This window comes from Guillardia theta (genome assembly GCF_000315625.1).
Source record: "Guillardia theta CCMP2712 unplaced genomic scaffold GUITHscaffold_31, whole genome shotgun sequence".
In the NCBI taxonomy this organism is placed as follows: domain Eukaryota; class Cryptophyceae; order Pyrenomonadales; family Geminigeraceae; genus Guillardia; species Guillardia theta.
This window is the reverse complement of record NW_005434643.1, coordinates 182,677-192,311: the sequence shown is the minus strand read 5'-3', so window position 1 is coordinate 192,311 and position 9,635 is coordinate 182,677. Positions and strand designations below refer to the sequence as shown.

Below are 9,635 nucleotides of genomic sequence, written 5' to 3'. Positions count from 1 at the left end.
ATATAAGATTACCATCGATTCGCAGCTGCTAAAGGGGATGCCAATGCGCCTTCTCGTTTTGGCCTGGGATCGCAGATGATGTAATATGTTGGCTGGTTGCGGGTTTCGGTGAGAATGAACGCTGAAGGTCATCATTGAGTGAGAAGAGTTGAAAGTAACTTGCTGCTCTGTGTAAAATCAGTGTTGCTCACCAGCGTTTCCTCTGAGCCTGTCTTCTGCTGATAAACGTTTCACACATGGCGCTCTATCTTCAAAGTTCACCCTGCGAGTCGAGTTCTATAACCCCTCTTGTTGGTATTTAGTACTGCACGAATGCAGAAATTGCCCAACTCATCTGCATCCTGACCTATTCTTGTTTGCTCGGATCATGATATCTTGGAACAATCTCACAGGAGAAAGTAGCAGTACCAACCTCTATATCCTTACGTCCTTGTCTACACTGAAACACTACTTCCCTTTCAGTATTGTTCAACACAATCTCGTTGACATCGTTCTCCTGGATCTGTTGCCCCCCTCTCCCTTCCTCACTTGACTTGATTCTTCTCTTCTCCCTTCTAGTTCTGGAGTTTTGCCATCAATCATAAGAATAAGGAAGGAAACTATTTGCGGATCGTTGAGAGGTGCTGCAGCTAACAACCCAGGAAGGAGTAGTGACTAGAACTACTGGAGCATGTTCTGATCTGCTCACTTGATGGTACAAATACTGATAGAAGCTAATAGTGTTTGCACGCTGAATACGGAGATGCATAGCAGAAGCGTTGAAGTAAACAGGAAGAGATGGAGACCTATCTCGTCTGAGTGACAAGATCGACATCTGTCAATGTTGGCGAGAAGTGAGCAGGATGGGAGCATCTCGTGGGGAAGTGGAGAAAGTTGGGATGTTCTTCTCAATGAATAAATAAGGTGGTTTTGAACGCATCTTTGATCTTTGAAATGACAATATAGGCAATGCTGTAGGATGTAGTTCGATTCGTTCATTGATAATCAAGTTTAAAACGACGAGGTCAGTTGCAAGACACTTGCTGGACCATGACGAGCGATCCAGCGCTCTCCGTTCTCTCCAAATGTTGCGTGTCGTCCTTCCTCCAAGAAGGGAAGACACTTGTACACAGACGTTGCAGGGCACTTGCGATCATCTTGATGTGCCATACCATGAAGTACTGCAGAAGAGGGCCAAACACCAACATGGTCATAATCGGGATCGTCAGGACCAGCAAGATGTAGCCGATCATGTTTCCTCGCATGTTCTGCAGGAAGAGGGAGGAGAAGGCAAGGTTGACGTAGCTGTGAGCTGCGAACGATCCCAGAGTCGTCGAGCCCGCGGTCTGTAGCTCAAGAGGAAGAGACCAGGTGAGAACGCACTCGCAGAGGACGGAGAAGAAGAGGACGACGACGAGGAGGCCCAGGCGAGTAAGGTGAGGCTGGTCGTAGAAGGTCCCGTCCTCCTGCACCCAGTTGTCCTCCTGCGCGTTGAATCTGTCGCTTTCGGTCAAGCTAATCAGCACGAGGAGCGACGACGAGAGGATGCCGAGGATCACTCGCATCAGCACGCGGAAGCTTCTTATCCTCCTGCTCATGCTCCCTGCGACCTCTTTCATCCTCTCGGTGATGACGCGAACGAACCATCGCCCGTAGTTGAAGCTGAGGATGTAGAAGAAGACGGTGAGGAGGTACTTGCGCGTGATCACGTACCGGAAGGCTGCATAGGCGTAGGAGGAGGCCTGAGGCTCAATGCCGCGGATGAAGAAGTGGAAAAAGCCTTCCACGGGCTGAGGGGCACTTTCCCAGCTCATCCAGGCGGGGATGACGTCACTGGCGCAAGCCTGAGAGACGCAGACAATGTTGGGCGGGGAGATAAAGAGCGCCATGCTCACGACGAGCAGCTGCAGGAGGGGGGGGACGTGGAGGCCGCGGAAGACGACGACGGCGAAGCGGCAGAGAAGCATGGCAAGGAGGTACCAGCGCTGCTGCGCGAGCCACCAGGGAGAGGAGGTGTCGTTGCCTGCTGCTCCGTAGAAGGCGGTGACGATGGGGTCGAAGACCCAGGCCATCTCGAGGTAGGAGAGGAGGATGACGATGTCAGTGAAGGAGAAGCGCAAGGATGAGTCTGTCCCCGCGTCCATGTAGCCTGAGATGGTTGCAAAACCAGCGACTGTCTTGTAGTTGCCGATGGAGCGCAGGAACACCTCCAAGGTCAGCATGCTCTCGTTGACTGGCAGCCCCGCACGCGATCGAGGGATGAGGACGCGAGCGACGGCAGCGCAGTAGGAGGACGGCATGCAGGAGGCGAGGTGGTCGATGATGACCCCGTACATGCAGATGGCTCGAACGCCATTGGAGACCTTCAGCTCTGCTCTTGCCGTCTCCTCGTCCTGCTGCAGCGAGCGATATCTCCTGGCAATGCCTAGCGAGTCGATGCCGAGGCGCTGGAGGAGCTTGACGTCAGCCGACTGGAGGAAGGCTTGCAAGTTGGTGAGGTCAGCTGGGAGGGGAAGGGAGGAGGGAGGAGGAGGAGGCTGGAGTGTCTTGTTGTGAGCTCTGTGCTCTCGAAGCATTTCTCCCAGCTTCTTGCGATCAATCTTCCCGCTGGTTGTGGTCGGCAGAGCCTCGAGGCACACGAACAAGGAAGGGATCATGTGCTGGGGGAGGGAGGCGGATAGCCGCTCGACCACCTTCTCCTCCTCCCACGTCTTCCCCCGCAGCACCACAGCAGCGGCCAGAGTGCTGACGCCCTTGTCTTGCAGGAGCACGACGGCAGTCTGGCTGACGTCCTCCTCCTCCGAAATCTTTGACTCGATCTCTCCAATCTCCACTCTCATCCCGCGGATCTTGATCTGATTGTCCATCCTCCCCAGGTACTCGATCTTTCCATCCGGCAGCCAACGGCAGAGGTCGCCTGTCCTGTAGACTCTCCTGCTCTGCTGCCCTGCCCCGCCCTCTCCCAGGAGCTTGCAGTCGGCGAACTTGGAGGAGGTGAGGTCTGGCCTGTTCCAGTAGGAGGAAGCAAGCTGATCTCCTCCGATGCAGAGCTCTCCCGGCACCCCGACAGGCGATAAGCGCATGTGGCGATCGAGGACGAGGGCGACGACGCCGGGCAGGGGACGTCCGATGGAGGTCGCGGAGGAAGGGAACTTGCTGCAGGGGTAGTCCTTGCAGGAGGTGACGACGTTGGTCTCGGTCGGGCCGTACTCGTTGAGCAGAGCTCTTCCCTGCGAGGCCCAGCGATCGCTGAGGGAGGGAGGAAGAGCCTCGCCGGCGAGCACGAGGGTCTTGAGAGACTTGCCGCAGGCAGGAGGAGAGAGGAGCGCGAGGTGGCTAGGGGTGATGAAGAGCACTGAGATGGCGTTGCGGAGAAGGAAGTTCTCGAAGCCGAGCAAGCGAGTGGCGTCGTCGACGATGACGAGGGTAGAGCGGAAGAAGAAGCTCGACCAGATCTCGTTGCCCGCCACGTCGAAGGTCAACATGGTCTGCTGGACGATGCGGTCGGAGGAAGAGAGAGGGCGAGACTGGTTCATGGCGAGGTTCTGAGCAAGAAGAGCTCCCTGAGAGATCTCGACACCCTTGGGCACTCCAGTTGACCCTGAGGTGAAGATGATGGCAGCTGGATCCTCCGGACGAGCCTTGTGTACCCGTCTAGCCTCCTCCATGTTGACCTCCGCGTGGCTCAAGTCCTCGGGCTTGACGACGAGCACCTCGACGCGAGAGGAGACGAGAGTCTGCTTGCTCTTCCTGCTCTCATCGGCAAAGACAGCACTCCACTGCTCCTGCTGCTCGGGAGAGCAGAGGAGGAGACGGCAGTTGGTGTCGGAGAGCATGAAACGAAGGCGGTCGGGAGGGTACGAGATGTCGACTGGCATGTAAGCAGCGCCACATCGGACGACAGAGAGGAGCGAGGCGATGGTTTCTGCGGTCTTCTCCGCTGCGATCGCTATGACGTCTCCTTGCTTCACCCCTGACCTCAACAGCATCTGGGACAACCGCCGGCAGCTACGGTCGAGCTGCTCGTACGACATCTTCACTCCCTCTCTCGGGCACTCGATGGCTGTCCTGCTGCGGCTGGCCTGGACGAAGGCGTCTTCCAGCAGGTCCTGCATCGTCTCCATCCCGAGTCGCTGCTGGCGCTCTCGAGCAGACCAAGCAAAGTCGCTCAGGATTCTCTTTCTCTCATCAGGATCGAGATACTCCATGTCACCGATCGCCATATCCCTCGGGCATCGCACAGCATGGGAGAGGAAGACGCTGACGTGGCAGAGCATATTACCCATCAGCTCAGGCCACATCACGGCATCGTCAGCAGCTCCGAGAAGAACAACTTTCTCCTGCTCCACCCTCAGACTGATGGAGAGATCTGCACATCGCTCCTTCCCGCCGAGAAGCTTGGAAAGGTACAGCAGGTCAGCCTCCCTCTTGTTTTCTTCAGTTGACAGGAGCGCATGAAACACTTGTTCTCTCCTTGCAAACCCTCTCAGCACCTCCACGTCCGCCCACTCCCCGAGCTTGCTCGCGTGCTCATCGTAGAGCTGCTGCATGCTTGCCATGAGACCCGACAGAGATTCGAGCTCGTCAAAGTTGCTCGTCAAAGGAACAAACCTGCTCTTCTCCCTGATCCCGAGGCAGATGGTGTTGGCAAAGTTGCTATACCTTCGGAGGGTTGTTCCGACGGCGATGGACAAGGCGACTTGTTGGTTGACCTTGCAATCCTGGCAGAAGGAGAGGAACTCAGTCCAGCTGCAGCCCAGCTGCTGCTCTTTCGAGAAGAGCTGCCCGGGTCCGTCGACTGAGGGGTTGACAAAGAACAAGTTTTCGAAGTCAAGCGTCAGCCTCGTCTCCCACAGCTTCCTGTCCTCCTCCCCTCGAGCATCACCGGCAGAGCAGGGTGGAGAAATGCTGACGTTGTCATGTGACGAAGAGTCCGAGCTGCTGCAGCTCTCCTTCCCGTCCAGCCTCGTCAGCATGATCATCGACTCGCCCCTGTCACCCTTGCTCGCCTTCTCCTCCTCGTCCGTCTTCTCCTTCTTGACGATGTGGAATCCAGTGTAGGTCTTCCTGTCGCAGAGCCCTCGCATGACCCCGTAGCTCTCCATCAGAGTGTAGACAGGGATCAGGCTGATGTGTGCAAGAAACATGAGTACCCACTCGAGCCTTCCGTGCTTGAACTGGCTGGGATCGAAGCCAAGAACGAAGCCAAGGCTGTAGCTCCAGAAGGGGATGGAGAAGATGAAGGACATGAGGTAGACGAACGTCGAGGACCTCGGGAAGATGGTGAGCAAGTTCAGCCAAGTCACGAAGGTCAGGAGAGGGCAGACGGTCCAGGACACAAGGTGGCTGCCGAGGTAAGCTCGTTGCCAGAGAGGCAGCGAGTCTGTGAGGACGCAGAGCCAGAGGCCTGAGAACCATCTCGCTCGCTGCTTCCCAAAGTCGTTGACGGAGAAAGGGCTTTGCTCGAACATCTTTCCTCCCACCCAGTCAAACCTGACGCCTTGCCCCGCCAGCTTCATCGCAAAGTAAGTGTCCTCAGTGATGCTTCCTACCATCCCCCAGTCCCATCCCACCTGCTGCTCCAGCTTGTTGCAGCAGACCACGAAGGAGCCGTGCATGCCGATGAGGGGAAGGCGGAAGAGCTTGTACTGCAGTCTGAACTTGGCGTAGTCGTCAGCGACTCGGATGGTATCAGCAAGAGCAGTCAGGTAGTTCTCTATACCCCCCTTGTTGTAGTAGATGACCCCCTGCCCAATGCTCGGGAACGAAGTCTTTCCGGATGCCAACAAGATCTCCTGCTGCATGCAGTGCGCAAAGATATGCCGCACTGTCTCTTCCTCGAACCTCGTCTCCTCGTCCAGGTGGACTATCCAGTCGTGAGCTCGAGCTCTGCTGGCAGCGGCTGCATAGTTGAGGGCTCTAGCCTTGTACTTGCAGCCACCAGGAGGGTTGTAGTCACTAGGAACGACGAGCTGGTCAACCGAGGGTGCTTCCGAGAGGTCGATCTTGTTGTCCGTGACCACCTCCACCTTCCACCGGCTAGCCGCCAGCCCACTGCGCTCGAGTACGGCGATGGCCGTTTTGCAGTTTGCGAGGACGAGCTTCGGGTTGTTGCCTCGGGTGACAATGCGGAAGAAGAGGATAAAGGGAGCGCGAGAGCTGAGAACGGCCGGCCTCTCGTTCTTCTCCTTCTCCAGCTGATCTTCAATGGGAGGCGCATGGTCAGGGATGACAGCAGGGTAGAAGAGGAGGCCGGCAAGACCCTGGAGAAGAGCAGGAGCAGGGAGAAGGAGAATCCAGGAAATGCCGCACAGAGCGTCTGCAGCTGCTCCGCTGAATTGAACGAGATTGACCCACGGGTTCACCAGCTGAGCTAGACAGAAGGTGGCTACGATAATGAAGAAGCTGAGGTAGTAGTAGAAGAGTTTGCTTTCTGTTGTAATCTCCTCCTCCTCCTCCTGAGCTTTCGTTGTCGACATTTGGTAGAAGAGGCGACGGAGGTTGTCGGCAAAATTTCTTGACAAGAAGTAGTTGACAGCTGCGATGGTGAGGAGCGAGAGGGGGTAGCACAGCCAAACTACATCGTTCACTTGGTGACTCACTCTGGTCACAATCGTCCACATCATAGAGTCCATGAGCAACGCACTGATGAGCACCCCCGATAGATGAGGATGTAAGATTGCAGCTACATGATGCAAAGAGTTGGGCAGGACGGCAGAAGATGCCTTGTAGAACAACAGGAAGACGAGTGCCTGCAGAGGAAGCAGAAGACCCGTGTTCAACCAGGCGATCATGTACGAGAAATTGCCAAAAGCTGTTTGATAGAACGCAAGCACAACCAAGCAGCCAGCGAGCGAGAGCAGACCGAGGCAAGTGCTCAACGTCCATGACACCCTGCTGGGGTCGACGGTTGCGAGTGCCACACCGAAGAAGAAGGCGGGAGAGAAGGCGCGAAGGAAGACGGCAGCGATGAGGCGATCGAGGAGGAAGACGCGGAGGCCGATGAAGTCGATGGCCTGCCAGGCTGACAGGACCCACATGACTAACATCATCGTCAACTTAGACCGCAAGCTCGTCACCCTCGTCTGCAGAAAGTCGAAGACGGGGAGGAAGATGAGTGCGTTGAACCCCAGTGCCCCCTGGAGCCAGGCGAGGCCGTTGACGTCGTTGAACCAGAGTGAAGGCATCCATGCGCTGAGCCCCAGGGGGAGGAGAAAGAACTCGCCCCAGAGCTCGGAGCCGAGCATGATGAAGCTGACGATGCATGCAAGAAGAAGAGAAGGAAACGAAGACGCAAACTTCATCCCGAGAAACTTGAGAGCTGTCATCTTTTCTGCGTTTCCAAAGGCAGAATGAATCCTCGTGATCTCAAACCCCCAGATCAAGAAGAGAAGAGAGAAGCTGCTTCGACCCGCGTCTATCATGACTTCTGTGACTCGATGCTGCTCTAGACTTGTTCTTCGTTGGAACAACAGTATCAACACGACGCAAGCAATTTGAAACAAGACAGACGCTGAAGCAAGCTTCGCGTTCCTCTCGTTGTCCGACAACCTCGCAAGGTGATACGGCTGAGCTTCATCTTCTTCTTTTTGCGAACGAACGAGAAATCCAAGAATACGTGCAATGACCTGATATACAACTTTCGAGTAGATGATGACAACAATGCCAGTGAAGCAGCACGACACAGTCAGGAACACGAGGTAAGCATCTTTGAACTGTTGCGTGCTGTCTTGCTGCAGGATCCACAACCCCAATCGGCTGCTATCCTCAACCCTGGGAGCGACTTGTGCCGCAGTAGCAGAGCAAAATGGATCCGCAGATCCGGTTGCATTGAAGACAATCACCAGAGAAGCAGAGCAGGAGGAGCAGATGTCGTAGTAACTGCACGCTTGGAAGCATACGAGCCATTCGTTGCCCGTCCACGACATCATCGTTCGAACCGTATTGTCATCGAGAAAATTCATTGCAGAAATCTTCTCGACGACATCATCGCTTGCATCTGCTTGAATGCGAAACCAGTCGTCTTCCTTGCCATTGTTGGGACTCAGCCATATCTCGTATCTCTTTGCCCCTGTGCTGCCGATGAAGGTGTAGCAGGGAGGGAACGAGTTTGAGACTTGGACGATGGTAGGAGGGCACGGGACATACGAATCATCAGGCTGAGGCACTCCTATGAGCTCCCCGGTCGTGAGGATCTGAGAGAAGATCTCTTTCTCGTACGACGGCGTCGAGTTAGAGAAACCTGGCCAATTGAGGGAGCGCGGGTAGACCGTTTGACCTGAAGAGGCATTGACGAGGCTCTCATAGTGCCAGTAGAACCCCCCAGACCGATGATGGCTGCGCAAACTCCAATAGAAAGCTCCGCTCACGTCGCTGTTGCCCTGGATAAGGCCGAAGACACCTTGCACGGTAGTTAATTCAGAGTTCCCCGACGTGCCGAACTCCTTGATAAGGAACGCTTTCTTGCCCCCGTTGAAGTCAAGATCGGACTGCAGCTGGTCTGTTGTGCTGTAGTAGTACGTTGCGCCGATGACGTTCAAGTCCGGAAGGTCGAGAATCGCCGAATCCTTGGGAAACCCGCCATCGATGATGAGATGGTCGGCGTCCATGGACCGCAGCCACCTGGAGGTCTCGTTGGTCCAACTGACCGGAACACCGGGAAAGTCTGAGAGCTGCTTGTTCCTGACACAGTTGACCAGGTCGCTACACGTCGGAGTGAAGAGCTCGTTGCCTGTGCCCACAACGGTAAGTAAGGGAAAGGATCCGCAGTGCAAAACAAGGTTACCGAGCTCCCATCCGAAGATCGCCGGGTCGTCTCGGTAGAGGATGCCGGTCCTCGTATTCTTCCTCGTCACGACTGTCTGCACCACATACCGGTACATCTCTTGCACTGTCGCATCATCGAAAAAGTTCCGAGGATCAACTTTAGCCCAGGAGCACAGGGTTGCCGCCCCTCCCCAGGACTCTAGCTGCGCCATGTTCATGAAAGGGATCTGTAGCCTGACCCCAAGCGAGTTTGCAATCTCTAGTGCTGCGTCCAGGCGCTCAAAAAACGCTTCGCTGTGATCAAGCCTTGACGTAGTGACGTTCCAATAAAAATGGCAGCGGGAGGAGTCGTTGCAGAAAGAGAACACGTACAGCCTTGCAACCCTTCCTCCCAGTTGCTGTACCGAGCAGAGGGCGTCCCAGATCTCTCCGTCAGTAGGAAGCCCAATGGAAGATGAGTTCGACGAGCTTGTTTCCAGTCTAATCAAGTTTGGAACAGCAACGCTTACAAACCTGAACACGTTCGTCTCTGTCCCATTGATTTCCACCAGGTGAGCTGCAATTGAATCATTTGCACTCGCGAACTTTACAAACCCGGAGAGGGGTTTGGCCGTGCATGCGGAGGAGCATGCAGATAGCTCTGCAACATTCTGAGCCTGTATGGCAGAGAACTCCAGGATGAGGCAGGTTAAAAACAATGAGCTTCGCACATTGCGTGCTCGGAGAGTGAAACGTAGGTTCATGTTGAAGGAGAGGCGGTTGACGAAGGAAAGGAGAGAGGAGAGGGAGAGAGGAGAGAACAGGAGTAGAGGGTGACAGAGGAGAGGGGGGAGAGGAGAGGGATGAGAACAGGAGTAGAGGGCGAGAGAGGATGGCAGGAGAGAAGAGGG

General features: G+C 55.4%; 2 protein-coding genes across 2 annotated transcripts; both read right to left on the bottom strand.

Moving 5' to 3' along the window:
- Nucleotides 1–2,561: 2,561 nt before the first annotated feature.
- GUITHDRAFT_70685 (hypothetical protein) lies at nucleotides 2,562–3,968 on the bottom strand (the record flags this gene model as incomplete). Its single annotated transcript, XM_005833144.1, has 2 exons — nucleotides 2,562–3,723; nucleotides 3,760–3,968. Coding segments are annotated over 2 exons (1,371 nt in total), but the record flags the coding sequence as incomplete, so codon positions are not given.
- A 1,041-nt stretch (nucleotides 3,969–5,009) lies between these two features.
- GUITHDRAFT_70640 (hypothetical protein) lies at nucleotides 5,010–6,458 on the bottom strand (the record flags this gene model as incomplete). Its single annotated transcript, XM_005833143.1, has 1 exon — nucleotides 5,010–6,458. A coding segment is annotated over one exon (1,449 nt), but the record flags the coding sequence as incomplete, so codon positions are not given.
- Between the last annotated feature and the right edge of the window lie 3,177 nt (nucleotides 6,459–9,635).